General features: G+C 57.6%; 1 protein-coding gene across 1 annotated transcript in view; it reads left to right on the top strand.

The window, feature by feature from the left end:
- LOC144489220 (lysine-specific demethylase 5C-like) overlaps nt 1-24,478 on the top strand; it is a 67,207-nt gene continuing 42,729 nt past the window's right edge. Inside the window, exons 1-14 of the mRNA XM_078207060.1 lie at nt 1-68; nt 1,426-1,588; nt 3,465-3,584; nt 4,289-4,483; nt 7,307-7,488; nt 7,912-8,036; nt 9,371-9,521; nt 11,223-11,337; nt 14,068-14,423; nt 17,140-17,278; nt 19,216-19,395; nt 21,053-21,193; nt 22,215-22,757; nt 24,256-24,331. Coding sequence (XP_078063186.1) covers nt 1-68; nt 1,426-1,588; nt 3,465-3,584; nt 4,289-4,483; nt 7,307-7,488; nt 7,912-8,036; nt 9,371-9,521; nt 11,223-11,337; nt 14,068-14,423; nt 17,140-17,278; nt 19,216-19,395; nt 21,053-21,193; nt 22,215-22,757; nt 24,256-24,331 — 2,554 coding nt within the window. The remainder of the gene's footprint in view (nt 69-1,425; nt 1,589-3,464; nt 3,585-4,288; nt 4,484-7,306; nt 7,489-7,911; nt 8,037-9,370; nt 9,522-11,222; nt 11,338-14,067; nt 14,424-17,139; nt 17,279-19,215; nt 19,396-21,052; nt 21,194-22,214; nt 22,758-24,255; nt 24,332-24,478) is intronic.

Here is a 24,478-nt window from a genome sequence, read left to right as displayed (position 1 = left end):
ATGTGCTTCGCTGCCTTCTGTTGGCACATCGAGGATCACTGGAGCTATTCCATCAACTACCTCCATTGGTGAGTGGCCAGCGAGCTGGGGGGGGGACCTGATCAAGGCCTTTAAAACGATGACAGGGGTTTCAATAGGGTCGACACAGAGAAGATCTTTCCTCCTGTGTGTGTGCCTATCAGTGTCTGCGAGGCTGCAACGTGTGTGTGGGTGCGTGTGGGTGTTGGCGTGCCCCAGCCAGAGAGTGGGGAGAATGTGGGACTCGCTCCCACAGCGAGTGGGGAGAATGTGGGACTCGCTCCCACAGGGAGTGGGGAGAATGTGGGACTCGCTCCCACAGCGAGTGGGGAGAATGTGGGACTCGCTCCCACAGGGAGTGGGGAGAATGTGGGACTCGCTCCCACAGCGAGTGGGGAGAATGTGGGACTCGCTCCCACAGGGAGTGGGGAGAATGTGGGACTCGCTCCCACAGCGAGTGGGAGAATGTGGGACTCGCTCCCACAGGGAGTGGGGAGAATGTGGGACTCGCTCCCACAGCGAGTGGGGAGAATGTGGGACTCGCTCCCACAGGGAATGGGGGAGAATGTGGGACTCGCTCCCACAGGGAGTGGGGGAGAATGTGGGACTCGCTCCCACAGGGAGTGGGGAGAATGTGGGACTCGCTCCCACAGGGAGTGGGGAGAATGTGGGACTCGCTCCCACGGGGAGTGGGGGAGAATGTGGGACTCGCTCCCACGGGGAGTGGGGGAGAATGTGGGACTCGCTCCCACGGGGAGTGGGAGAATGTGGGACTCACTCCCACGGGGAGTGGGGGAGAATGTGGGACTCGCTCCCACGGGGAGTGGGGGAGAATGTGGGACTCACTCCCACAGGGAGTGGGGAGAATGTGGGTCTCGCTCCCACGGGGGGAGTGGGGAGAATGTGGGTCTCGCTCCCACAGGGAGTGGGAGAATGTGGGACTCGCTCCCACAGGGAGTGGGGGAGAATGTGGGACTCGCTCCCACAGGGAGCGGGGAGAATGTGGGACTCGCTCCCACAGGGAGTGGGGGAGAATGTGGGACTCGCTCCCACAGGGAGCGGGGAGAATGTGGGACTCATAGGGTTGGGGGTGGGGGGTTAGGGGGTGGAAATGGGGGGGGGGGATGGTTAGGGTTGGGGAAGGGGGTGGGGTGGGGGGTTTAGGAGGAGGGGGTGGGTGGGGGGAGGGGGTGGGTGGGGGGAATGGGTGGGGGGATGGAAGCTGGATAAACACATGAGGGAGAAAGGAATAGAGAGAAAAAGAGACAGACAGAGAGACGGGGGATGCGGGGAATTGGGGATTGCTCCTGCGTTTGTAGAGGGGGGAGTACAGTGTACAGTGGGGTGTCTCTGGGACAGATATATTCTTCACTCTCTTCACCCTTTCTTCCTCCTCCTCCTCCTCAGGGGAGAGCCGAAGACCTGGTATGGCGTTCCCTCCTACGCGGCGGAGCAGCTGGAGGCGGTGATGAAGAAACTGACACCGGAACTGTTCGAGAGTCAACCCGACCTCCTCCACCAACTGGTCACCATCATGAACCCCAACATCCTCATGTCACACGGAGTGCCCGTAAGTACCCGGCTCCGGGTCGGGGGAGGGGCCGGGTCTCCTCCTCTTGTATTCATTCAAATGAATGAGAAAAGAAAGGTGCAGTCGAAGCTTTGCAGCGGGTACTCATCAGGACCAGGTGCAAGAACGCCACATTCCGGAGGGAACAACGATGTTATACTGCGCGAGGAAAAGCAGGGAGCCGTCCGTCTGCAAGCGAAAGGAACGTGTCCAGGCATTGTGCCTTCTATTGTGTGAAAGGAAAGCTTGGGGGCGGGGTGGAGGCAGGGCACCAGTTCCCTGGAGAATTCCCCAACGCAACTCCTCGACCAATCGGAATGGACTTGCCAACAAATCAGCCACAACCCTTTCTAATTGTCAATCCCTCAAACATTTTGCACATTTTCCTGATGAGTACAAGGCAGAAAAGTTTGACAGCCTGTCTCTTTAATTAGCGGTGTTCAAATTCTGCATTAGTCTGTTGTTAAAAACTGTTTTTCTTCCCCCGCCCCCCGGCCACTTCCTCTCGTCACAGTGTCTTCATCACGTCTAATCCCTTCCCAGACACAACAACCCCCCCTCCACACACACACACACACACACCGTACCTCACCCCAGGGGTCACGTCGGTGTGACAAGGAGTGGTCAAGGAGGGTATATTCGCGTGAATCAGCCCCTCAGACAAGCCCCCCCCCATTGGGGCTGTAACCTGAGCTGCGATCATTGGAGCTGAATTACTGTCCCCTGGAACACAACATTTGATCAACCTCGGTGTAAATACTGTGCCTGTCAGAGCGGGTCAGAATCCTGCGGAGAGTAACTCACCTCCTGACCCCCCCAAAGCCTGTCCACCATCTACAAGGCACAAGTCGGGAGTGTGATGGAATACTCTCCCACTCGCCCGGATGAGCGCGGCTCCGACAACACTCGAGAAGCTCGACACCATCCGGGACAAAGCAGCCCCCCCCCCCCCCCCCCCCCGGTCGATCGACACGCTAACCCCCACCCTCAACATTCACTCCCTCCACCACCGACGCACAGCGGCAGCAGTGTGTACCGTCTACAATACCCCCCGCCCCCCACACACACACACCATCCCGACTTGGAAATGTACCAGCCATTCCTTCACTGTGGCTGGGGTCAAAATCCTGGAGCTCCCTCCCTAACAGCGCTGTGGGTGTACCTACACCACACGGGGCTGCAGCGGGTTCAAGATGGCGGCTCACCCACCACCTTCTCAAGGGGGCGATTAGGGACGGGGTTAAATGTTGGGCCCGGCCAGCAACACCCACATCCCCGAGATGAATAAGAAATCCCAACGCATTGGCGGTGATGGACTGCAGTGTAATTATTAACAGGAGCTGTACATCCACTCTGTATCTAACCCCGTGCTGTACCTGTCCTGGGAGTGTTTGATGGGGACAGTGTAGAGGGAGCTTTACTCTGTATCTAACCCCGTGCTGTCCCTGCCCTGGGAGTGTTTGATGGGGACAGTGTAGAGGGAGCTTTACTCTGTATCTAACCCCGTGCTGTACCTGTCCTGGGAGTGTTTGATGGGGGACAGTGTAGAGGGAGCTTTACTCTGTATCTAACCCCGTGCTGTACCTGTCCTGGGAGTGTTTGATGGGGACAGTGTAGAGGGAGCTTTACTCTGTATCTAACCCCGTGCTGTACCTGTCCTGGGAGTGTTTGATGGGGACAGTGTAGAGGGAGCTTTACTCTGTATCTAACCCCGTGCTGTCCCTGTCCTGGGAGTGTTTGATGGGGGCAGTGTAGAGAGAGCTTTAACCCGGTGTTGTAGGTGTCCTTGCTGGGTGTTTTCTTGTCACTGAGAGTCGCTGAACTGTTTGCTGTGTCTCGACGTTAACGACACTGTGTCTTTTTTGGTTTCTTTCAGGTGGTGAGAACCAATCAGTGTGCTGGTGAGTTTGTCATCACCTTTCCGAGGGCCTATCACAGTGGATTCAATCAAGGTTACAACTTCGCTGAGGCTGTGAACTTCTGCACTGCCGACTGGGTAAGGTTCCCCGAGCCAGGTCCTCAGCACCTTTCACTGTGTAAACTACACCCAGAGCTGCAGCACTCTGAACTAACCTCAATCCTTCCCTCCTCTACCCTGTATATCACCAGTACCAACAGGAGGAGGCCATTCAGCCACCCCGTCCCCAGCCTGTTACGGAGCTGAAGTCCCCTAATCTCTGGAACCATTCTCATCACTGTTTTCCACACACTCACTTACTCTCTGTCCCTTTCTCTCTCGCCCGCCCGCGCTCCGGCCTGCCCCCGCCCTCCAGCCCGCCCCTCCGGCCCGCCCCTCCGGCCCGCCCCCCCGTCCTCTCGACCGCCCAATAAAGTGTGTAATAAAGTGTATACTTTACTAACTGCGCTCTCTACCTGTCCTCCCACCATGAGTGATTTATACAGATTCACACCCAGGCCCTCTCCGTGACCTGTGGCCACCACTGGGACCAGCGTGTGTGTCATCACCACCCATGATGTATTTTATCTGAATTCGCTCTGTGTGCAATGTTCTCCCTTCCTGAATGAGTCACAACATACAGCCGCGTCCCACCAGTCGACAATCCCTCGGCTAATCTAATCTAGTCGGTTAGTGAAACCATTGCTGGCAAACCCTGCCAGGCAGGTGTCCGGTACGTTCACGCCCGCGCCGCGATCTCCTCTTGTGTCTCGGCACTGACCCGGCCGTCTCCTCCCTTCCAGCTACCGGCCGGTCGCCGCTGCATCGAGCACTACCGGTGGCTGCGCAGGTACTGCGTCTTCTCCCACGAGGAGCTCATCTGCAAGATGGCCGCCTGTGCGGAGCAGCTGGACCTGAACCTGGCGGCGGCCGTCCACAAGGAGATGTTCATCATGGTGCAGGAGGAGCGGAAACTGAGGAAGGCGCTACTGGAGAAGGTACGGCAGGCTCGCGGCCGCGAAGTGGGGGGGGGGGGGGGGCGGTGCTGCACGGTGCGACTGGGCTGGGGGGGGGGCACTGTGTGCATTCAATGCTGTGATTCCGATTTGGGCTCGATCGGCTAGGCCTGGGCGATGACTCTGAGCAAAGCAAAAACAGGCCAGGGAAGCTGAGCTTGGCTCAGCAGGGATGCAGACATTCTGTGCTTGCAGGGGTATTTTAAATACACAGTTACACGTCTCGAAACAAGGGGCATCCCTCCTTGATCTTTGGTAAACCCAACTGCGTGAAATAAGCTGCAAACCAGCGAAGGACAAAGGATGGCATCTCTTCTCTGGCCGGCTTGCTCCAGAAACAGGAACAAGAGGAGGCACCTCTGAAGCCTGCTTCCCCTATCTGATAGACCTTCCACTTCCACTCAACCTCCTACCCCCCCCCCCCCCCCAAATCCCTCGATTCCCTCAGCATCTGAAAATCCCTCCTGATCTCCCATCCCGTGTTTTAAACGTTATTTGATTTTGTTTGTGTTTTGTTTTTCCTGCTGAAAAGTGAACAAGCGCACGCTTCGTTCTGTCTGCCACCTCCAGGTCCTAGTTTGAGAACCAAACAGCCCCAGGCCAACAGGCCTCAGTCAGTGCCAGTCGATGGAGCAGGCAACCTGTTAGGGACATGACACACGGTTCCCCTAACCTGGAGGTTTAGTTGGGGAGCAGACCAGGAACTCCAAGCAATGTTGTGCAGTTAGCCTACACCCCAACTTTTACATCTGAGTTTGGCATTCGTTTCTAGATTATTTATTAGTGTCTCAAGTAAGGTTACGTTAACACTGCAATGAAGCTACTGTGAAAATCCCCCAGTCGCCACACTCCTGTTCGGGTAACACTGAGGGAGAATTTAGCGCGGCCAATGCACCCTAACCAGCAGGTCTTTCAGACTGTGGGAGGAAACCGGAGCACCTGGAGGAAACCCACGCAGACACGGGGAGAATGTGCAGACTCCGCACAGCGACCCAAGCCGGGAATTGAACCCGTGTCCCTGGCGCTGTGAGGCAGCAGTACGAACCCACTGTGTCACCGTGTGCGCGTAAGGTGTTTCACTCCAGGTATGGTTCAAGTGACCCACTAAGAAGCTTTTGCCAAAGTGAACTTTATTTAAGAACACAGTTAGAATATAACAAAGAGAATTATAATAACTTTTACCAATTAAAATACTTAAACACGACAAAGTATGATTCTTAACAGGCGGCACAGTGGTAAGCACTGCTGCCTCACAGCGCCAGGGACCCGGGTTTGATTCCCAGCTTGGATCACTGTGTGGAGTCTGCAGGTTCTCCCCGTGTCTGCGTGGGTTTCCTCCGGGTGCTCCGGTTTCCTCCCACAGTCTGAAAGACGTGCTGGTTAGGATGCATTGACCCGAATAGGCGCCGGAGTGTGGTGACTAGGGCAATTTCACAGTAACTTCATTGCAGTGTTAATGTAAGCCTTATTTGTGACTAATAAATAAACTTTAAAAAAGCTTTAAATTGTCCCTTAGTGTCAGAGGGATTAGCAGGGTAAATATGTGGGGTTATGGGGACTTGGTGGGATTGTTGTCGGTACAGACTCGATGGGCTTCCTTCCACACTGTAGGGACTCTACGATCCAATTAACTACCTCCATTATTCCAATTTAATGCAATATCCCCATAGACATGCACCCTTCAGAATTAGTTAGCACAAAAACACGTATGCTCACACGGTGCGAGATTCCCAGCCTGTTAACACTCTGGACAGAGATCCAGACAGCAGTTCCCAGAGAAGGATATATCCTCACACAGCAACACTTCAGAGACGTCAACCCTAGTCTCTGGCAGATCCCAGTCTCCAGACATCAGAGGGGGGGGAAAGAGTGGCACTGCTCTATCTCAAATCTAAGCAGCATCTAAACAGAGACGAAGCTTGAGTTCACTGTGTAAGCCTAGCTCCACCCAGTCATGTGACCTTATCTGTCAATTAACCTCATCAAGTCCTACTCTGCAAAACCCCAGGGGAAATCCCAAAAATAACAACCCTGCTTTAGTCCAGATTAAAACAAATGCAGCAATTAAGATCAATGAAGCTGCTGTAGCAACAATACCGGTCACAGTCAAAATGGCACCAATAATAATTCAAACAGACCCCGCACCGGAAACATGACTAAAATACATTTCTTAAAGGCACAGTTCTTCTGATCACAAAACAGCAAGTGAACGCACACCACATCGAACACTCCCAGGACAGGTACAGCACGGGGTTAGATACAGAGTAAAGCTCCCTCTACACTGTCCCCATCAAACACTCCCAGGACAGGTACAGCACGGGGTTAGATACAGAGGAAAGCCCCCTCTACACTATCTCCATCAAACACTCCCAGGACAGGTACAGCACGGGGTTAGATACAGAGTAAAGCTCCCTCTACACTGTCCTCCATCAAACACTCCCAGGACAGGTACAGCACGGGATTAGATACAGAGTAAAGCTCCCTCTGCACTGTCCCCCATCAAACACTCCCAGGACAGGTACAGCACGGGGTTAGATACAGAGTAAAGCTCCCTCTGCACTGTCCCCATCAAACACTCCCAGGACAGGTACAGCACGGGGTTAGATACAGAGTAAAGCTCCCTCTGCACCGTCCCCATCAAACACTCCCAGGACAGGTACAGCACGGGGTTAGATACAGAGTAAAGCTCCCTCTACACCGTCCCCATCAAACACTCCCAGGACAGGGACAGCACGGGGTTAGATACAGAGTAAAGCTCCCTTTACACTGTCCCCCATCGAACACTCTGTGCGTTTTGTCTTCCAGGGTATCACGGAGGCGGAACGCGAGGCCTTTGAGCTGTTGCCGGATGATGAGAGACAATGCGACAAGTGTAAGACCACGTGCTTCCTGTCTGCGCTGGCCTGTTACGACTGTCCCGAGAGACTGGTTTGCCTCTACCACATCGACGATCTGTGCGACTGCCCTCCCAACCGGCACTACCTGAGGTAGGAAAGCGCCCTGCCTGCCCCACACCCTTAACCCGGCCTCCTCACCCCGAGTAACCGGGCCTTCACGGTCCGTGTCGTGCGCCCAGTCCTGAAACCCTGACAGCGCTGTGGGTGTACCTACACCACTCGGGACTGCGGCGGGTTTCAAGATGGCGGCTCACCCACCATTATTTCAGGGGGCATTAGGGATGGGGGGGGGGGGGGGGTAAATGCTGGGCCTGGCCAGCCACCCCCACATCCCCGGGAAAGAATGTATTAATAATAAAACAAAAAGCTTGTCTCAGACTGATCTGCTTGCTCCGAGCCAGTAAGAAAAACAGGAGGATGTGGTCCAGGTGTGTGCACCTGGCTCCAGGGGCGAGAGGGGAGGATGCTGGTCGGTCGGGCAGGCGGAAGGATTAACCTGTTTCTTGCTGACAGGTACCGCTACACCCTCGACGAGCTGCCTGCCATGCTGCATAAGCTGAAGATCCGTGCCGAGTCCTTCGACACCTGGGGCAGTAAAGTGAAGGCAGCGCTGGAGATGGAGGACACACAGAAGAAAAGTAAGCAGCCTTTGTGTTCCCAGACAGATGCTGCTCCTGTGGCTGATGGCCCGACCTTTGAACTCTGTTACCCCCCCACTCTGTGACCCCCGACCTTTGAACTCTGTTCCCCTCCCCCCACTCTGTGACCCTCTTAAATTGATGGCCCCCTAGTTCTGGTCTCCTCATTCCCCTCACAACACGCGACACGCACACACACACACACACACCATCCCGACTTGGAAATATATCGGCCGTTCCTTCACTGTGGCTGGGGTCAAAATCCTGGAGCTCCCTCCCTAACAGCGCTGTGGGTGTACCTACACCACACGGGACTGCGGCAGGTTCAAGATGGCGTCTCATCCACCACCTTCTCAAGGGGGCAATTAGGGACCGGGGATAAATACTGGGCCCGGCCAGCCACGCTCACATCCCCGGGAATTAATAAGTAAAATACCTTCAGCCCAGTCACACCCTGTGGGAGTGACTTCCACATTGTCCCCACTCTCTGAGTAAAAACCTTTCTCCTCAACTCCCCCTGACTGGACTCATCAGTGACTCTCTTAAATTAATGCCCCCCCCCCAGTTCTGGTCTCTTCATTCCCCTCCCAACACGCGTGCGTGCACACACACACACGCACGCACGCTCGCTCGCTCGCACGTCGACCCATAAGGCCTGGAAAATGAACAGATGCCACAGATGTGTGGCAGAGTTTTCCCGGCGTTGGGAAGGGCTGAGGAAGGACAGGGAATAAAAGCCAGTTTCAGTCATGGTGACCATGAAACATCATCGATTGTCGTAAAAAACCCCCATCTGGTTCACTAATGTCCCCCTTTAGGGAAAAAAGGAAATCTGCCGTCCTTATCCTGGTCTGGCCTACATGTGACTCCAGACCTCCCCCCACCCCCGCACACACACACACACACACACAGCAACATGGTCGACTCTGAACCCCCTCTGAAATAGGCCCCAAGGGGACAATTAGGGTTGAGCAACAAATGCTTCCCTCACATCCCCATGAATGAATAAAGCACGGAAATCTCCTCAGGAGAGGGTCCGGTGGACCCTCCTCTGCGGGAGACACTCAGCCATTTAATCAGAGATGCAAAAGAGGGGTGGGGGAGGGGGGGGGGGTGTTCCCCACTGTCTCGCTTACTTTGGGTGGGGGTGGCGGGATTACCCTCTCACCCATCATCACCCCCCCCCCCCCACCCCCTGAAAAGTGCCGGAAACAGCGGGGAGGCCTGTTAGAGACGGTGCGCTGAGCGGAGAGGGTACGGACGCTTTGCCTCAACATGTTTCTCACTCTCCGATCTTTCTTTCCCTCCACCCACCCCCCCCCGTTCCCCACCAGCGCTGGAGGACCTGCAGGCGCTGGTGACAGAGGCCAAGGAGAAGAAGTTTCCGGAGAATGGCCTCCTCCACCAACTGAAGAGCAGCGTCAACGAGGCAGAGAAGTGCGTGGCGGAGGCACTGCAGCTGGCCCACAGCAGGAAGGGAGCAAGGTGAGGGGGCGGGGGGCCTGCTTCAGGGTGGTGCGGGGGCGGGGGGCGGGGGCCTGCTTCAGGGTGGGGCGGTGCGGGGGGCTGCTTCAGGGTGGGGCGGTGGGGGGGGGGCTGCTTCAGGGTGGGGCGATGGGGGGGTGGGGGGCTGCTTCAGGGTGGGGCGGTGGGGGGCCTGCTTCAGGGTGGGGGGGTGGGGGTCTGCTTCAGGGTGGGGCGGTGCGGGGGGGCGGGGGCCTGCTTCAGGGTGGGGCGGTGGGGGGGGCGGGGGGCCTGCTTCAGGGTGGGGCGGTGGGGGGGGCGGGGCGCTGCTTCATAGTGGGGCGGTGGGGGGCTGCTTCAGAGTGGGGCGGTGGGGGGGGCGGGGGCCTGCTTCAGGGTGGGGGGGTGGGGGGCTGCTTCAGGGTGGGGCGGTGGGGGGCTGCTTCAGGGTGGGGCGGTGGGGGGGGGGGCTGCTTCAGGGGGGGGCGGGGGGCATGCTTCAGGGTGGGGCGGTGGGGGGGGCGGGGGGCCTGCTTCAGGGTGGGGCGGTGGGGGGTGGGGGGCTGCTTCAGGGTGGGGCGGTGGGGGGTGGGGGGCTGCTTCAGGGTGGGGCGGTGGGGGGTGGGGGGCTGCTTCAGGGTGGGGCGGTGGGGGGCGGGGGGCTGCTTCAGGGTGGGGTGGTGGGGGGCGGGGGGCTGCTTCAGGGTGGGGCGGTGGGGGGCGGGGGGCTGCTTCAGGGTGGGGCGGTGGGGGGCCTGCTTCAGGGTGGGGCGGTGGGGGGCGGGGGGCCTGCTTCAGAGTGGGGCGGTGGGAGTGGGGGGGGTTCAGACCGAACCACCCACGTTGCCGTGCGCAGCATACCCTTCGCCGACCCAGACATTGGGCCTGCAGTCCTTTAGACAAGTCCCTCCCACTGGGGGAGTGCGGGAGGGTTGTTGAGGGAAGGCGCTAAGGTGGTGCAGGGAGGGAGGGTCCTGCTCCCTCCACAACTGCCCCCCAAAACCTGGATGGAAATGGAAGGATTGTTCGAGATACCCTGGAGCGGGCCTGATGGCCCTTTGGATAAGGACGGGAATAAATAGGGACTTGAGTTCGATTTCAGGTCACTGTCCGTGCGGAGTCTGCACGTTCTCCCCGTGTCTGCGTGGGTTTCCTCCGGGTGCTCCGCTTTCCTCCCACAGTCTGAAAATGTGCAGGTTAGGGGGATTGGCCGTGCTAAATTGCCCTGGGGTTATGGGGATGGGACTTTGGTGGGACTGTTGTCAGTGCTGGCTCGATGGGCTGAATGGCCTCTTTCTGCACTTCAATGAGCCGCAGCCCCCACTGTTGTCTGGCGGGGGGGGGAATCCACAGACTGACCCCCCTCTGAGAGAAGAAATTCCTCCTCAACCCCCCCCATCTTCGATGGGAGACCCCCTCACTCTGAAACTGTGCCCCCTCCCCCAGCTCTAGATTCCCCCCCCACCACGAGATGGGGGGGAAAATGTCCACTCCGCAACCACCCTGTCAAACCCATCCCCACCCCCACCCCACCCACCCCCCCGGCCAGCATCAGGTTGGGGGGGTGGAGGGGTCAGGTTGACGAGGCCACTCGTCTCGTTACCGAGCACAGTGATAGCACCCTCCCGCGCCCCGGGGTTGTGGGTCAGAGAGGAGGGTTTGTGATGGGCGGGCGGGCGGTGTGAGGCAGGAACTCCCTGACGCTGCTCCTTGTTGATCTAGGCCTCAGCTGGACGGTGCCGAGCTTCCCAACAAGCTGACGGTGGAGGAGCTGCGAATGTTCATCCAGCGGCTGCGGGCCCTGCCCTGCGTCATCACTCAGATCCAGGACATGCAGGTGGGTGATTCCCCTCGGGGGCAACGACACTGGCCCTGTTGCCGGGGCGGGGGGACGTGGAATCTCTCATCGAAATGTGACAGACCCAGAAACAGGCCATTCGGCCCGCATGCTCTCTGCTGACATTTCTGCCCCTGCAACACCCTCCTTCCACCACCAGAGGGAGCTTTACTCTATCTCACCCCGTGCTGTACCTGTCCTGGGAGTGTTTGATGGGGGACAGTGTAGAGGGAGCTTTACTCTGTATCTAAACCCGTGCTGTACCTGTCCTGGGAGTGTTTGATGGGGACAGTGTAGAGGGAGCTTTACTCTGTATCTAAACCCGTGCTGTACCTGTCCTGGGAGTGTTTGATGGGGGACAGTGTAGAGGGAGCTTTACTCCGTATCTAACCCTGTGCTGTACCTGTCCTGGGAGTGTTTGATGGGGGGACAGTGTAGAGGGAGCTTTACTCTGTATCTAACCCCGTGCTGTACCTGTCCTGGGAGTGTTTGATGGGGACAGTGTAGAGGGAGCTTTACTCTATCTAACACCGTGCTGTACCTGTCCTGGGAGTATTTGATGGGGACAGTGTAGAGGGAGCTTTACTCTGTATCTAACCCCGTGCTGTACCTGTCCTGGGAGTGTTTGATGGGGACAGTGTAGAGGGAGCTTTACTCTGTATCTAACCCCGTGCTGTACCTGTCCTGGGAGTGTTTGATGGGGACAGTGTAGAGGGAGCTTTACTCTGTATCTAACCCCGTGCTGTCCCTGTCCTGGGAGTGTTTGAGAGGGACAGTGTAGAGGGAGCTTTACTCTGTATCTAACCCCGTGCTGTACCTGTCCTGGGAGTGTTTGATGGGGGCAGTGTAGAGGGAGCTTTACTCTGTATCTCACCCCGTGCTGTCCCTGTCCTGGGAGTGTTTGATGGAGACAGTGTAGAGGGAGCTTTACTCTGTATCTAACCCCGTGCTGTACCTGTCCTGGGAGTGTTTGATGGGGGCAGTGTAGAGGGAGCTTTACTCTGTATCTCACCCCGTGCTGTCCCTGTCCTGGGAGTGTTTGATGGAGACAGTGTAGAGGGAGCTTTACTCTGTATCTAACCCCGTGCTGTACCTGTCCTGGGAGTGTTTGATGGGGATCAGTGTAGAGGGAGCTTTACTCTGTATCTAACCCCGTGCTCCCCCTGTCCTGGGAGGTTTTGATGGGAACAGTGAAATGGCAGTTTTACTCTGTATCTAACCCGTGCTGTACCTGTCCTGGGAGTGTTTGATGGGGACAGTGTAGAGGGAGCTTTACTCTGTATCGAACCTGTGCTGTACCTGTCCTGCGAGTGTTTGATGGGGACAGTGTAGAGGGAGCTTTACCCTGTATCTAACCCCGGGCTGTACCTGTCCTGGGAGTGTTTGATGGGGACAGTGTAGAGGGAGCTTTACTCTGTATCTAACCCCGTGCTGTACCTGTCCTGGGAGTGTTTGATGGGGACAGTGTAGAGGGAGCTTTACCCTGTATCTAACCCCGGGCTGTACCTGTCCTGGGAGTGTTTGATGGGGGACAGTGTAGAGGGAGCTTTACACTGTATCTAACCCCGTGCTGTACCTGTCCTGGGAGTGTTTGATGGGGGAGAGTGTAGAGGGAGCTTTACTCTGTATCTAACCCTGTGCTGTACCTGTCCTGGGAGTGTTTGATGGGGACAGTGTAGAGGGAGCTTTACTCTGTATCTAACCCCATGCTGTACCTGTCCTCGGAGTGTTTGATGGGGACAGTGTAGAGGGAGCTTTACTCTGTATCTAACCCCGTGCTGTACCTGTCCTGGGAGTGTTTGATGGGGACAGTGTAGAGGGAGCTTTACTCTGTATCTAACCCCATGCTGTACCTGTCCTCGGAGTGTTTGATGGGGACAGTGTAGAGGGAGCTTTACTCTGTATCTAACCCTGTGCTGTACATGTCCTGGGAGTGTTTGATGGGGACAGTGTAGAGGGAGCTTTACTCTGTATCTAACCCCGTGCTGTACCTGTCCTGGGAGTGTTTGATGGGGGACAGTGTAGAGGGAGCTTTACTCTGTATCTCACTCCGTGCTGTACCTGTCCTGGGAGTGTTTGATGGGGGACAGTGTAGAGGGAGCTTTACTCTGTATCTAACCCCGTGCTGTACCTGTCCTGGGAGTGTTTGATGGGGGACAGTGTAGAGGGAGCTTTACTCTGTATCTAACCCCGTGCTGTACCTGTCCTGGGAGTGTTTGATGGGGGACAGTGTAGAGGGAGCTTTACTCTGTATCTAACCCCGTGCTGTACCTGTCCTGGGAGTGTTTGATGGGGGACAGTGTAGAGGGAGCTTTACTCTGTATCTAACCCCGTGCTGTACCTGTCCTGGGAGTGTTTGATGGGGGACAGTGTAGAGGGAGCTTTACTCTGTATCTAACCCCGTGCTGTACCTGTCCTGGGAGTGTTTGATGGGGACAGTGTAGAGGGAGCTTTACTCTGTATCTAACCCCGTGCTGTACCTGTCCTGGGAGTGTTTGATGGGGACAGTGTAAAGGGAGCTTTACTCTGTATCTCACCCCGTGCTGTAGCTGTCCTGGGAGTGTTTGATGGGGACAGTGTAAAGGGAGCTTTACTCTGTATCTCACCCCGTGCTGTACCTGTCCTGGGAGTGTTTGATGGGGACAGTGTAAAGGGAGCTTTACTCTGTATCTCACCCCGTGCTGTAGCTGTCCTCGGAGATGTGAATCGTTTCTGCTGTGTTTTTTTTAGGAGTTGCTGGAAGACATAGAGAAGTTTCAGGTGGAGACGCAGGCCGCCCTGAAGGAGCTGCCCCCTAACTCCCGGGAGTTCCGCGACCTCCTCGAGCAGGGCCGCCAGCTGGCCGTGGAGCTGCCCGAGATCGCCAAGCTGCGGCGGGAGGCCCAGCAGGCCGAGTGGCTGGACCAGGTGCGCCAGACCCTGGCCGCCTCCGGCCGGGTCACCCTGGATGTCATGAGGCCACTCATCGAGTCCGGCTCCAAGCTGGCCCCTAACCCGGCTGTGGAGAAGGCCATGGCGGAGCTCCAGGAGCTACTGACCATCTCCGAGCGCTGGGAGGAGAAGGCCCAGATCTGCCTGGAGGCCAGGTATGTGAGCGGCTCAGAGTGGGGGCCGTGCGGGGAGGGGGACTGACCCGTCCCTGGGGCATCCAAACATATAGACAAGTAGGCCATTCGGCCCTTCGAGCTGCTCCGCCATTCATTATGATCATGGCTGATCATCGAATTCAATATCCTGATCCCCCCCATCATAGAAACCCTACAGTGCAGAAGGAGGCCATTCGGCCCATCGAGTCTGCACCGACCACAATCCCACGCAGGCCCTCCCCCCACATATTTTACCCGCTAATCCCTCTAACCTACGCATCCCAGGACTCTAAGGGGCAATTTTTTTTAACCTAGCCGATCAACCTAACCCGCACATCTTTGGACTGTGGGAGGAAACCGGAGCACCCGGAGGAAACCCACGCAGACACGAGGAGAATGTGCAAACTCCACACAGACAGTGACCCAAGCCGGGAATCGAACCCGGGACCCTGGAGCTGTGAAGCAGCAGTGCTAACCACTGTGCTACCGTGCCATCCCTCGATCCCTTTCGCCCCAAGAGCGATATCTAATTCCTTCTTGCAATCACACAACGTTTTGGTCTCCACTGCTTTCTGTGGGAGTGAATTCCACACATTCACCACCCTCTGGGTGAAGAAATTTCTCCCCACCTCAGTTCTAAACCTCTTGCCCTCAAACTATCACCCTAGTTTTGGACCCACCCCCCCACCCAAATCGGGAACATTCTTCCTTTAAAGTTTATTTATTAGTGTCACAAGTAGGCTTACATTAACACTGCAATGAAGTTACTGTGAAAATCCCCTAGTTGCCACACTCCTGTTCGGGTAACACTGAGGGAGAATTTAACATGGCCAATGCATCCTAACCAGCACGTCTTTCAGACTGTAGGAGGAAACCGGAGCACCCGGAGGAAACCCACGCAGACACGGGGAGAACGTGCAGACTCCGCACAGGGACCCGAGTCTTGGAATCTTTTGAGGGCAGAGGCGGATAGATTCTGGATTAACGAGGGGGGTGAAAGGTTATCGGGGGGGGGGGGGGCGGGGTGCGGTCGGCGGGAATGTGGGGGTCGAGGTTACAATCAGATCAGACATGGTCTCATTGAATGGGACAGCAGGCTGGAGGGGCCGAGTGGCCTGCTCGCTGCTGTTAATGTTGTCTCTGTAATGGTGACAGGAACTATCATCGATTGTCGTTAAAAAAACCCCACCCGGTTCATTAATGTACCCTTTCGGGGAAAGGAAATCTGCCGTCCTTACCCCGATACACGTGACTCCAGACCCCCCACACACACACACACAGAGCAATGTGGTCGACTCTGAACTGCCCCTTGTTAATGGGCTTCGAGCGAGACGCTGGGTTCAAGGGGTAATCAGGGATGGGCAAGGAATGCTGGACTAGCCCAACAAAACCTAATGAAATAAATTTAAAAGAAAACTTTTTAGATCATAGAACCCCTACAGTGCAGAAGGAGGCCATTCGGCCCATCGAGTCTGCACCAACCACAATCCCACCCAGGCCCTATCCCCGTAACCCCATGTATTTACCCTCACTAATCCCCCTGACCTACACATCTTGGGACACTAAGGGACAATTCAGCACGGCCAATCAATCTAACCTAAACGTCTTTGGACCGCGGGAGGAAACCGGAGCACCCGGAGGAAACCCACGCAGACACGGGGAGAACGTGCAGACTCCACACAGACAGTGACCCGAGGCCGGGAATCGAACCCTGGGTCCCTGGCGCTGTGAGGCAGCAGTGCTAACCACTGTGCCACCCTTCTGGAGTAACTGTGTTCTGTTCCGAGTCCCCACAACTCGGAGAGGGTATCTCAGCCCCGGACAGGGAACACCTCAAGATTCACCACAACCACCCCGGGGCTGAGAGGATTCACCTCTGAGGGCCGTCACACAGCCTGGACTTGTGTTCCCTCGCGTCTGGAAGATTGAGGGGGTGATCTGATCCAGGGGGTTTCAGATGATGAACGGATTCGATAGGATCGATGGAGAGAAATTGTTTCCTCTGGTACGGGGAGGGGGGAAACTCAGAACAAGGAGGGGGGGGTGGCGGAACCTTAAAATAAGAGCCGGGCCGTTCGGGGGATTGTCAGGAAGCCCCTTCCCCACACAAAGGGGAGCAGAAATCTGGAGAGGGGCTGAATGGCCTCCTCCTGTTCCTGTGTAACAGGCTCGAGAGGGGCTGAATGGCCTCCTCCTGTTCCTGTGTAACAGGCTCGAGAGGGGCTGAATGGCCTCCTCCTGTTCCTGTGTAATAGACTCGAAAGGGGCTGAATGACCTCCTCCTGTTCCTGTGTAATAGACTCGAGAGGGGCTGAATGACCTCCTCCTGTTTCTGTGTAACAGGCTCGAGAGGGGCTGAATGACCTCCTCCTGTTTCTGTGTAACAGGCTCGAGAGGGGCTGAATGACCTCCTCCTGTTCCTGTGTAATAGACTCGAGAGGGGCTGAATGACCTCCTCCTGTTTCTGTGTAACAGGGTGGAGAGGGGCTGAATGGCCTCCTGGTGAGTATCTTTGGTTTGAGAGGGTGTTGGGCACTGTGCGGTTTGACTTCCTGAAACACAGCGGCTGATCGGCTTGGGGGGGGAGGTGCAGGCGATGGGGGAGTGTGTTGGGGGAACTGGCTGGGGGAGGGGGCCCGACCTGCAGCCGGAGCCTTGCAGTGAGTCAGTGCTGGATTGAGCTGGTTGCGTTTTGTGTCTGTTCGATCCCCCGCAGACAGAAACACCCGCCCGCTACGCTGGAAGCCATCATCAAGGAAGCAGAGAACATCCCCGTCGAACTGCCCAACATCCAGGCGCTGAAAGAGGCGCTCGCCAAGGCACGGGCCTGGATCGCGGACGTGGAGGAGATACAGGCAAGTCCCGCCACAACCGGGCCCCGTATGTCCCCCTCCCCCAACTCTCCCTCTCTCTACCGCCCCCCCTCTACCCCCCGTCCGTCCGTCCATACCTCTCCCATCACCTTGTGTAGATACACTCGACCGTGCCTCAGGTGGGGTCATGCTTATGGGTCAGGGACCCGCAGGTCTGAGCCCCCTGCTGTGGGGGTCCGCTTTGACGCTTGGAGGAGGCACCCCCCCCCCCAAGTCAATTCTGAGGGTGTGCCACTGAGGACGAAAGCATAGACCCATTACTTTGGGGTCATGGGACCTGGTGACAGGATGAAGGTGCCCCGTCTCCGTGAGGAGGGGGCGGTCCGTGCTGGTGTCCAGTTGGCTGCTGGTGGGATTCTGCTGTGCAGCCATATCCGGGCGGGAATGGGCCGCGAGGCGATCTGGAACCTCAGGAAGATATCGATGGCAGCTGCAAGCAGGCCAGTGTGCAGGGTCAGGGTCAGGTGAGAGGTCGCTGCGATCTGCAGCTTCTCTGGCCTCAATCTCCACTCGGACAGTGTCCAGGTGAGGACAGATGACCGACGGGGATCGAAAGACTGTCCGTGTTTCTGAGTGCCGCAGGACTTCCCGAAGGGCCTCACAGAAGTGCATTTGTTCAGGAGAGATGCAGCCAGCAGTGTGCGCACAGCAAGATGCCACAAACAGCCAGTCTGATAAATCACCCACATCATCTGTCCCTTTGTGAAGTCGGTAGAAGGGTAAATATTGGCCCTGGGACTTTCTGACAGTGCGGCACTCCCTCAGCACTGACCCTCCCGCAGTGCGGCGCTCCCTCAGCACTGACCCTCCCACAGTGCGGCGCTCCCTCAGCACTGACCCTCTCACAGTGCGGCGCTCCCTCAGCACTGACCCTCCCACAGTGCGGCGCTCCCTCAGCACTGACCCTCCCGCAGTGCGGCGCTCCCTCAGCACTGACCCTCCCACAGCGCGGCGCTCCCTCAGCACTGACCCTCTCACAGTGCGGCGCTCCCTCAGCACTGACCCTCCCACAGTGCGGCGCTCCCTCAGCACTGACGCACCCACAGTGCGGCGCTCCCTCAGCACTGACCCTCCCGCAGTGCGGCGCTCCCTCAGCACTGACCCTCCCACAGTGCGGCGCTCCCTCAGCACTGACCCTCCCACAGTGCGGCGCTCCCTCAGCACTGACCCTCCCACAGTGCGGCGCTCCCTCAGCACTGACCCTCCCACAGTGCGGCGCTCCCTCAGCACTGACCCTCCCACAGTGCGGCGCTCCCTCAGCACTGACCCTCCCACAGTGCGGCGCTCCCTCAGCACTGACCCTCCCACAGTGCGGCGCTCCCTCAGCACTGACCCTCCCACAGTGCGGCGCTCCCTCAGCACTGACCCTCCCACAGTGCGGCGCTCCCTCAGCACTGACCCTCCCACAGTGCGGCGCTCCCTCAGCACTGACCCTCTGACAGTGCGCCACTCCCTCAGCACTGACCCTCCCACAGTGCGGCGCTCCCTCAGCACTGACCCTCTGAGAGTGCGGTGCTCCCTCAGCACTGACCCTCTGAGAGTGCGGCGCTCCCTCAGCACTGACCCTCTGAGAGTGCGGCGCTCCCTCAGCACTGACCCTCTGAGAGTGCGGCGCTCCCTCAGCACTGACCCTCTGAGAGTGCGGTGCTCCCTCAGCACTGACCCTCCCACAGTGCGGTGCTCCCTCAGCACTGACCCTCCCACAGTGCGGCGCTCCCTCAGCACTGACCCTCTGACAGTGCGGTGCTCCCTCAGCACTGACCCTCTGACCATGCTGCTGGAGGTTGGAATGATCATACCTGTAATTTGTCTGTGCTCTGTATGGAGGGGGTGGTGGAAGCCACAGCCTCCTGTTTTGGGAGTGAGGCACGAGGGAACCACAGCTGACCAATGAATGAAGGGCGGCCTTTTTATTCCAGAATGGAGATCACTATCCATGTCTGGATGACCTGGAGGGGCTGGTCGCTGTTGGTCGCGACTTGCCAGTTCGAATGGAAGAACTACCTCATTTGGAGAGTCAAGTCACAACTGCCCACTCCTGGAGAGAGAAAGCGACCAAGACCTTTCTGAAGAAAAACTCCTGTTACACATTATTAGAGGCAAGTGTTCCACAGAGTACAGAGGGAGCTTTACCCTGTATCTAACCCCGTGCTGTCCCTGTCCTGGGAGTGTTTGATGGGGACAGTGTAGAGGGAGCTTTACTCTGTATCTAACCCCGTGCTGTACCTGTCCTGGGAGTGTTTGACGGGGGACAGTGTAGAGGAAGCTTTACTCTGTATCTAACCCCGTGCTGTACCTGTCCTGGGAGTGTTTGATGGGATGGTGTAGAGGGAGCTTTACTCTGTATCTAACCCCGTGCTGTACCTGTCCTGGGAGTGTTTGATGGGGACAGTGTAGAGGGAGCTTTACTCTGTATCTAACCCCGTGCTGTCCCTGTCCTGGGAGTGTTTGATGGGGGACAGTGTAGAGGGAGCTTTACTCTGTATCTAACCCCGTGCTGTCCCTGTCCTGGGAGTGTTTGACGGGATGGTGTAGAGGGAGCTTTACTCTGTATCTAACCCCGTGCTGTACCTGTCCTGGGAGTGTTTGATGGGGACAGTGTAGAGGGAGCTTTACTCTGTATCTAACCCCGTGCTGTACCTGTCCTGGGAGTGTTTGATGGGATGGTGTAGAGGGAGCTTTACTCTGTATCTAACCCCGTGCTGTACCTGTCCTGGGAGTGTTTGATGGGGACAGTGTAGAGGGAGCTTTACTCTGTATCTAACCCCGTGCTGTACCTGTCCTGGGAGTGTTTGATGGGGACAGTGTAGAGGGAGCTTTACTCTGTATCTAACCCCGTGCTGTCCCTGTCCTGGGAGTGTTTGATGGGGGACAGTGTAGAGGGAGCTTTACTCTGTATCTAACCCCGTGCTGTCCCTGTCCTGGGAGTGTTTGATGGGGGACAGTGTAGAGGGAGCTTTACTCTGTATCTAACCCCGTGCTGTCCCTGTCCTGGGAGTGTTTGACGGGATGGTGTAGAGGGAGCTTTACTCTGTATCTATCACCGTGCTTTACCTGTCCTGGGAGTGTTTGACGGGGACAGTGTAGAGGGAGCTTTACTCTGTATCTAACCCCGTGCTGTACCTGTCCTGGGAGTGTTTGATGGGGACAGTGTAGAGGGAGCTTTACTCTGTATCTAACCCCGTGCTGTCCCTGTCCTGGGAGTGTTTGATGGGGGACAGTGTAGAGGGAGCTTTACTCTGTATCTAACCCCGTGCTGTACCTGTCCTGGGAGTGTTTGATGGGGGACAGTGTAGAGGGAGCTTTACTCTGTATCTAACCCCGTGCTGTCCCTGTCCTGGGAGTGTTTGATGGAGACAGTGTAGAGGGAGCTTTACTCTGTATCTAACCCCGTGCTGTCCCTGTCCTGGGAGTGTTTGATGGGGACAGTGTAGAGGGAGCTTTACTCTGTATCTAACCCCGTGCTGTACCTGTCCTGGGAGTGTTTGATGGGGGACAGTGTAGAGGGAGCTTTACTCTGTATCTAACCCCGTGCTGTACCTGTCCTGGGAGTGTTTGATGGGGACAGTGTAGAGGGAGCTTTACTCTGTATCTAACCCCGTGCTGTACCTGTCCTGGGAGTGTTTGATGGGGACAGTGTAGAGGGAGCTTTACTCTGTATCTAACCCCGTGCTGTACCTGTCCTGGGAGTGTTTGTCGGGATGGTGCAGAGGGAGATATTGAATGCTGAGCTGACCTGTAATTCCGGCGTTCCAGGTGCTCTGTCCGTGCGCTGACGCAGGTTCGGAGAACATCCGGAGGAGTAAGTGGAAGAAGGCGAAGGAGAACGCGATGGACAAAGCGGACACTGACGGTCTGGGATTATCGGCTCAGGATATCCGGGATCCAGGATCAATAGTGAGAGGCTGCTTTTGTTTCCCTCCGATTTAGAACAGCTTGTACTCAGAGGGCCGGTCGCAGAGCCTGGGCCTGTGTCCCCCTGGGTGTGGGAAATTGAGGGGGTGATCTGATCCCGGGGGTTTAAGATGATTCGTGGACTCCATAGGATCAACGGAGAGAAACTGTTTCCTGTGCTGCGGGGAGAGGGGGGAGTTCCTCCCGGGGAGGGACGGGGGGGCGGCGAGGACTGAACCTTAAAATGAGAGTCGGGCCATTCAGGGGGATTGTCGGGAAGCCCCTTCCCCACACACAGGGGAGCGGAATCTAGAACTCTCTCTACTCCCCCTGGATTGGGGGGGGTTGCAAGATTAAGAGCTTCAGAACCAAGGCGGGTAGATGGAGTTTAGATCTACATCAGCCCTGGATGACTTGGATGGAGGAATAAGCTTGTGGGGCTGAATGGCCTCCTCCTGTTCCTGTGTAACAGCGTGGAGAGAGAGGGGCTGAATGGCCTCCTCCTGTTGCTTTGTAGCAGGGTGGAGAGAGGCTGAATGGCCTCCTCCTGTTCCTGTGTAACAGGGTGGAGAGGGGCTGAATGACCTCCTCCTGTTCCTGTGTAACAGGGTGGAGAGGGGCTGAATGGCCTCCTCCTGTTCCTGTGTAACAGGGTGGAGAGAGAGGGGCTGAATGGCCTCCTCCTGTTCCTGTGTAACAGGCTCGAGAGGGGCTGAATGGCCTCCTCCTGTTGCTGTGCAACAGGGTGGAGAGGGGCTGAATGGCCTCCTCCTGTTCCTGTGTAACGGGGTGGAGAGAGAGGGGCTGAATGGCCTCCTCCTGTTCCTGTGTAACAGGCTCGAGAGGGGCTGAATGGCCTCCTCCTGTTGCTGTGCAACAGGGTGGAGAGGGGCTGAATGGCCTCCTCCTGTTCCTGTGTAACGGGGTGGAGAGAGAGGGGCTGAATGGCCTCCTCCTGTTGCTGTAGTCAGTGATTCCTCTGTCTTTGTCTCTAAATGCTTTCCATTCCGTTTCCCCGTGACAGATTCTGGCTTTCAAGGAAGCGGAACAGAAGGAGAAGGAAGGCATCCGGGGCCTGCGACAGAAGAACGTGTCCAAGCAGCCGGAGGAGGAGGAGCAGGGCGGCGAGACGGGCACGTGTGTGTGCGGGCAGCCGGTGGGCAGCGTGATGCTGCAGTGCGAGCTTTGCAAGGACTGGTTCCACAGCAGCTGTGCCTGCTGCCCCAAGCTGAGCCACCAGCGGCACTCGCCCGCCTGGTGGGACTGGGACACCAAGTTCTTGTGCCCGCTGTGCCTGCGTTCGCGGAGGCCCAGGCTGGAAATCATCCTCTCGCTGCTGGTGGCCCTGCAGAAGCTGCCAGTCAGGCTGCCCGAGGGAGAGGCCCTCCAGTGCCTGACCGAGAGGGCCATCATGTGGCAGGACAGGGCCCGGCGTGCCATGGCCACCAAGGAGGTCGCTGCCCTGCTGGACCGGCTGACTGAGCTCCGGCAGCAGCTGCAGAACCAGGTGGTGAAGGACACCATAGCCATGAAGGAGCGCAGCCGCCTGGGGAACCACCAGAGGAAGGTAAGCAGAGCACCCGGAGAGAGTGTGTGGCCTCATGAGGTTGTGGGAGGGTCAGTGCTCAGGGAGCGCCGCACTGTCAGAGGGTCAGTGCTGAGGGAGCGCCGCACCGTGGGAGCGTCAGTGCTGAGGGAGTGCCGCACTGTGGGAGGGTTAGTGCTGAGGGAACGCCGCACTGTGGGAGGGTCAGTGCTGAGGGAGTGCCGCACTGTGGGAGGGTCAGTGCTGAGGGAGCGCCGCACTGTGGGAGGGTCAGTGCTGAGGGAGCGCCACACTGTGGGAGGGTCGGTGCTGAGGGAGTGCTGCACTCTGGGAGGGTCAGTGCTGAGGGAGCACCGCACTGTGGGAGGGTCAGTGTTGAGGGAGTGCCGCACTGTGGGAGGGTCAGTGCTGAGGGAGCGCCACACTGTGGGAGAGTCAGTGCTGAGGGAGCGCTGCACTGTGGGAGGGTCAGTGCTGAGGGAGTGCCGCACTGTGGGAGGGTCAGTGCTGAGGGAGTGCCGCACTGTGGGAGGGTCAGTGCTGAGGGAGCGCCGCACTGTGGGAGGGTCAGTGCTGAGGGAGCGCCACACTGGGAGGGTCAGTGCTGAGGGAGCGCCGCACGGTGGGAGGGTCAGTGCTGAGGGAGCGCCGCACTGTGGGAGGGTCAGTGCTGAGGGAGCGCCGCACTGTGGGAGGGTCAGTGCTGAGGGAGCAGCGCACTGTGGGAGGGTCAGTGCTGAGGGAGTGCCGCACTGTGGGAGGGTCAGTGCTGAGGGAGCGCCGCACTGTGGGAGGGTCAGTGCTGAGGGAGCGTCGCACTGTGGCAAGGTCAGCGTTGAGGGAGCGCCACACTGTGGGAGGGTCAGCGCTGAGGGAGCGCCGCACTGTGGGAGGGTCAGTGCTGAGGGAGCGTCGCACTGTGGCAAGGTCAGCGTTGAGGGAGCGCCGCACTGTGGGAGGGTCAGTGCTGAGGGAGCGTCGCACTGTGGCAAGGTCAGCGTTGAGGGAGCACCACACTGTGGGAGGGTCAGCGCTGAGGGAGCGCCGCACTGTGGGAGGGTCAGTGCTGAGGGAGCGCCGCACTGTGTGAGGGTCAGCGCTGAGGGAGCGCTGCGCTGTGGGAGGGTCAGTGCTGAGGGAGCACCGCACTGTGGGAGCGTCAGTGCTGAGGGAACACCGCACTGTGGGAGGGTCAGTGCTGAGGGAGCGCCGCACTGTGGGAGGGTCAGTGCTGAGGGAACACCGCACTGTGGGAGGGTCAGTGCTGAGGGAGCGCCGCACTGTGGGAGAGTCAGTGCTGAGGGACCGCCGCACTGTGGGAGGGTCAGCGCTGAGTGAGCGCCGCACTGTGTGTTGTCCCTGGACCTGCACACTGGGTACACTGGCTCTGTGGGAATGGGCTGTGTGTGTGATTGAGCCTGTCCCCTGTCACTGGATGGTTTTGGGGATTCACTGTGAGCTGCTTGTTGGATAGAGGAACCTCATGAGGAACTCAGCTGGCTGTTCATGTTCATTCCAGGTGGAGGGAACCAGTGGAGACGCAGTCGATTTGTCACAAGAAAATAAAGAAACAAACAGTCCGACAGAAACAACAGGTAACTAACAGCCTCGCCGTCCCCCTGTGTTACACTGTCTATGTCTATATGTCCCCCTCTCTGCCTCGCCCCACCCACCCTGCCTCGCTCCCGCCTGCCCTGTGCCGGGGTAGTTTATATATAGAATAATAGGTACCCAGGAGTGAG

This window comes from Mustelus asterias, unplaced genomic scaffold (genome assembly GCF_964213995.1).
Source record: "Mustelus asterias unplaced genomic scaffold, sMusAst1.hap1.1 HAP1_SCAFFOLD_2015, whole genome shotgun sequence".
Taxonomy (NCBI): Eukaryota; Metazoa; Chordata; class Chondrichthyes; order Carcharhiniformes; family Triakidae; genus Mustelus; species Mustelus asterias.
This window is presented reverse-complemented; position numbering and strand designations above follow the sequence as displayed.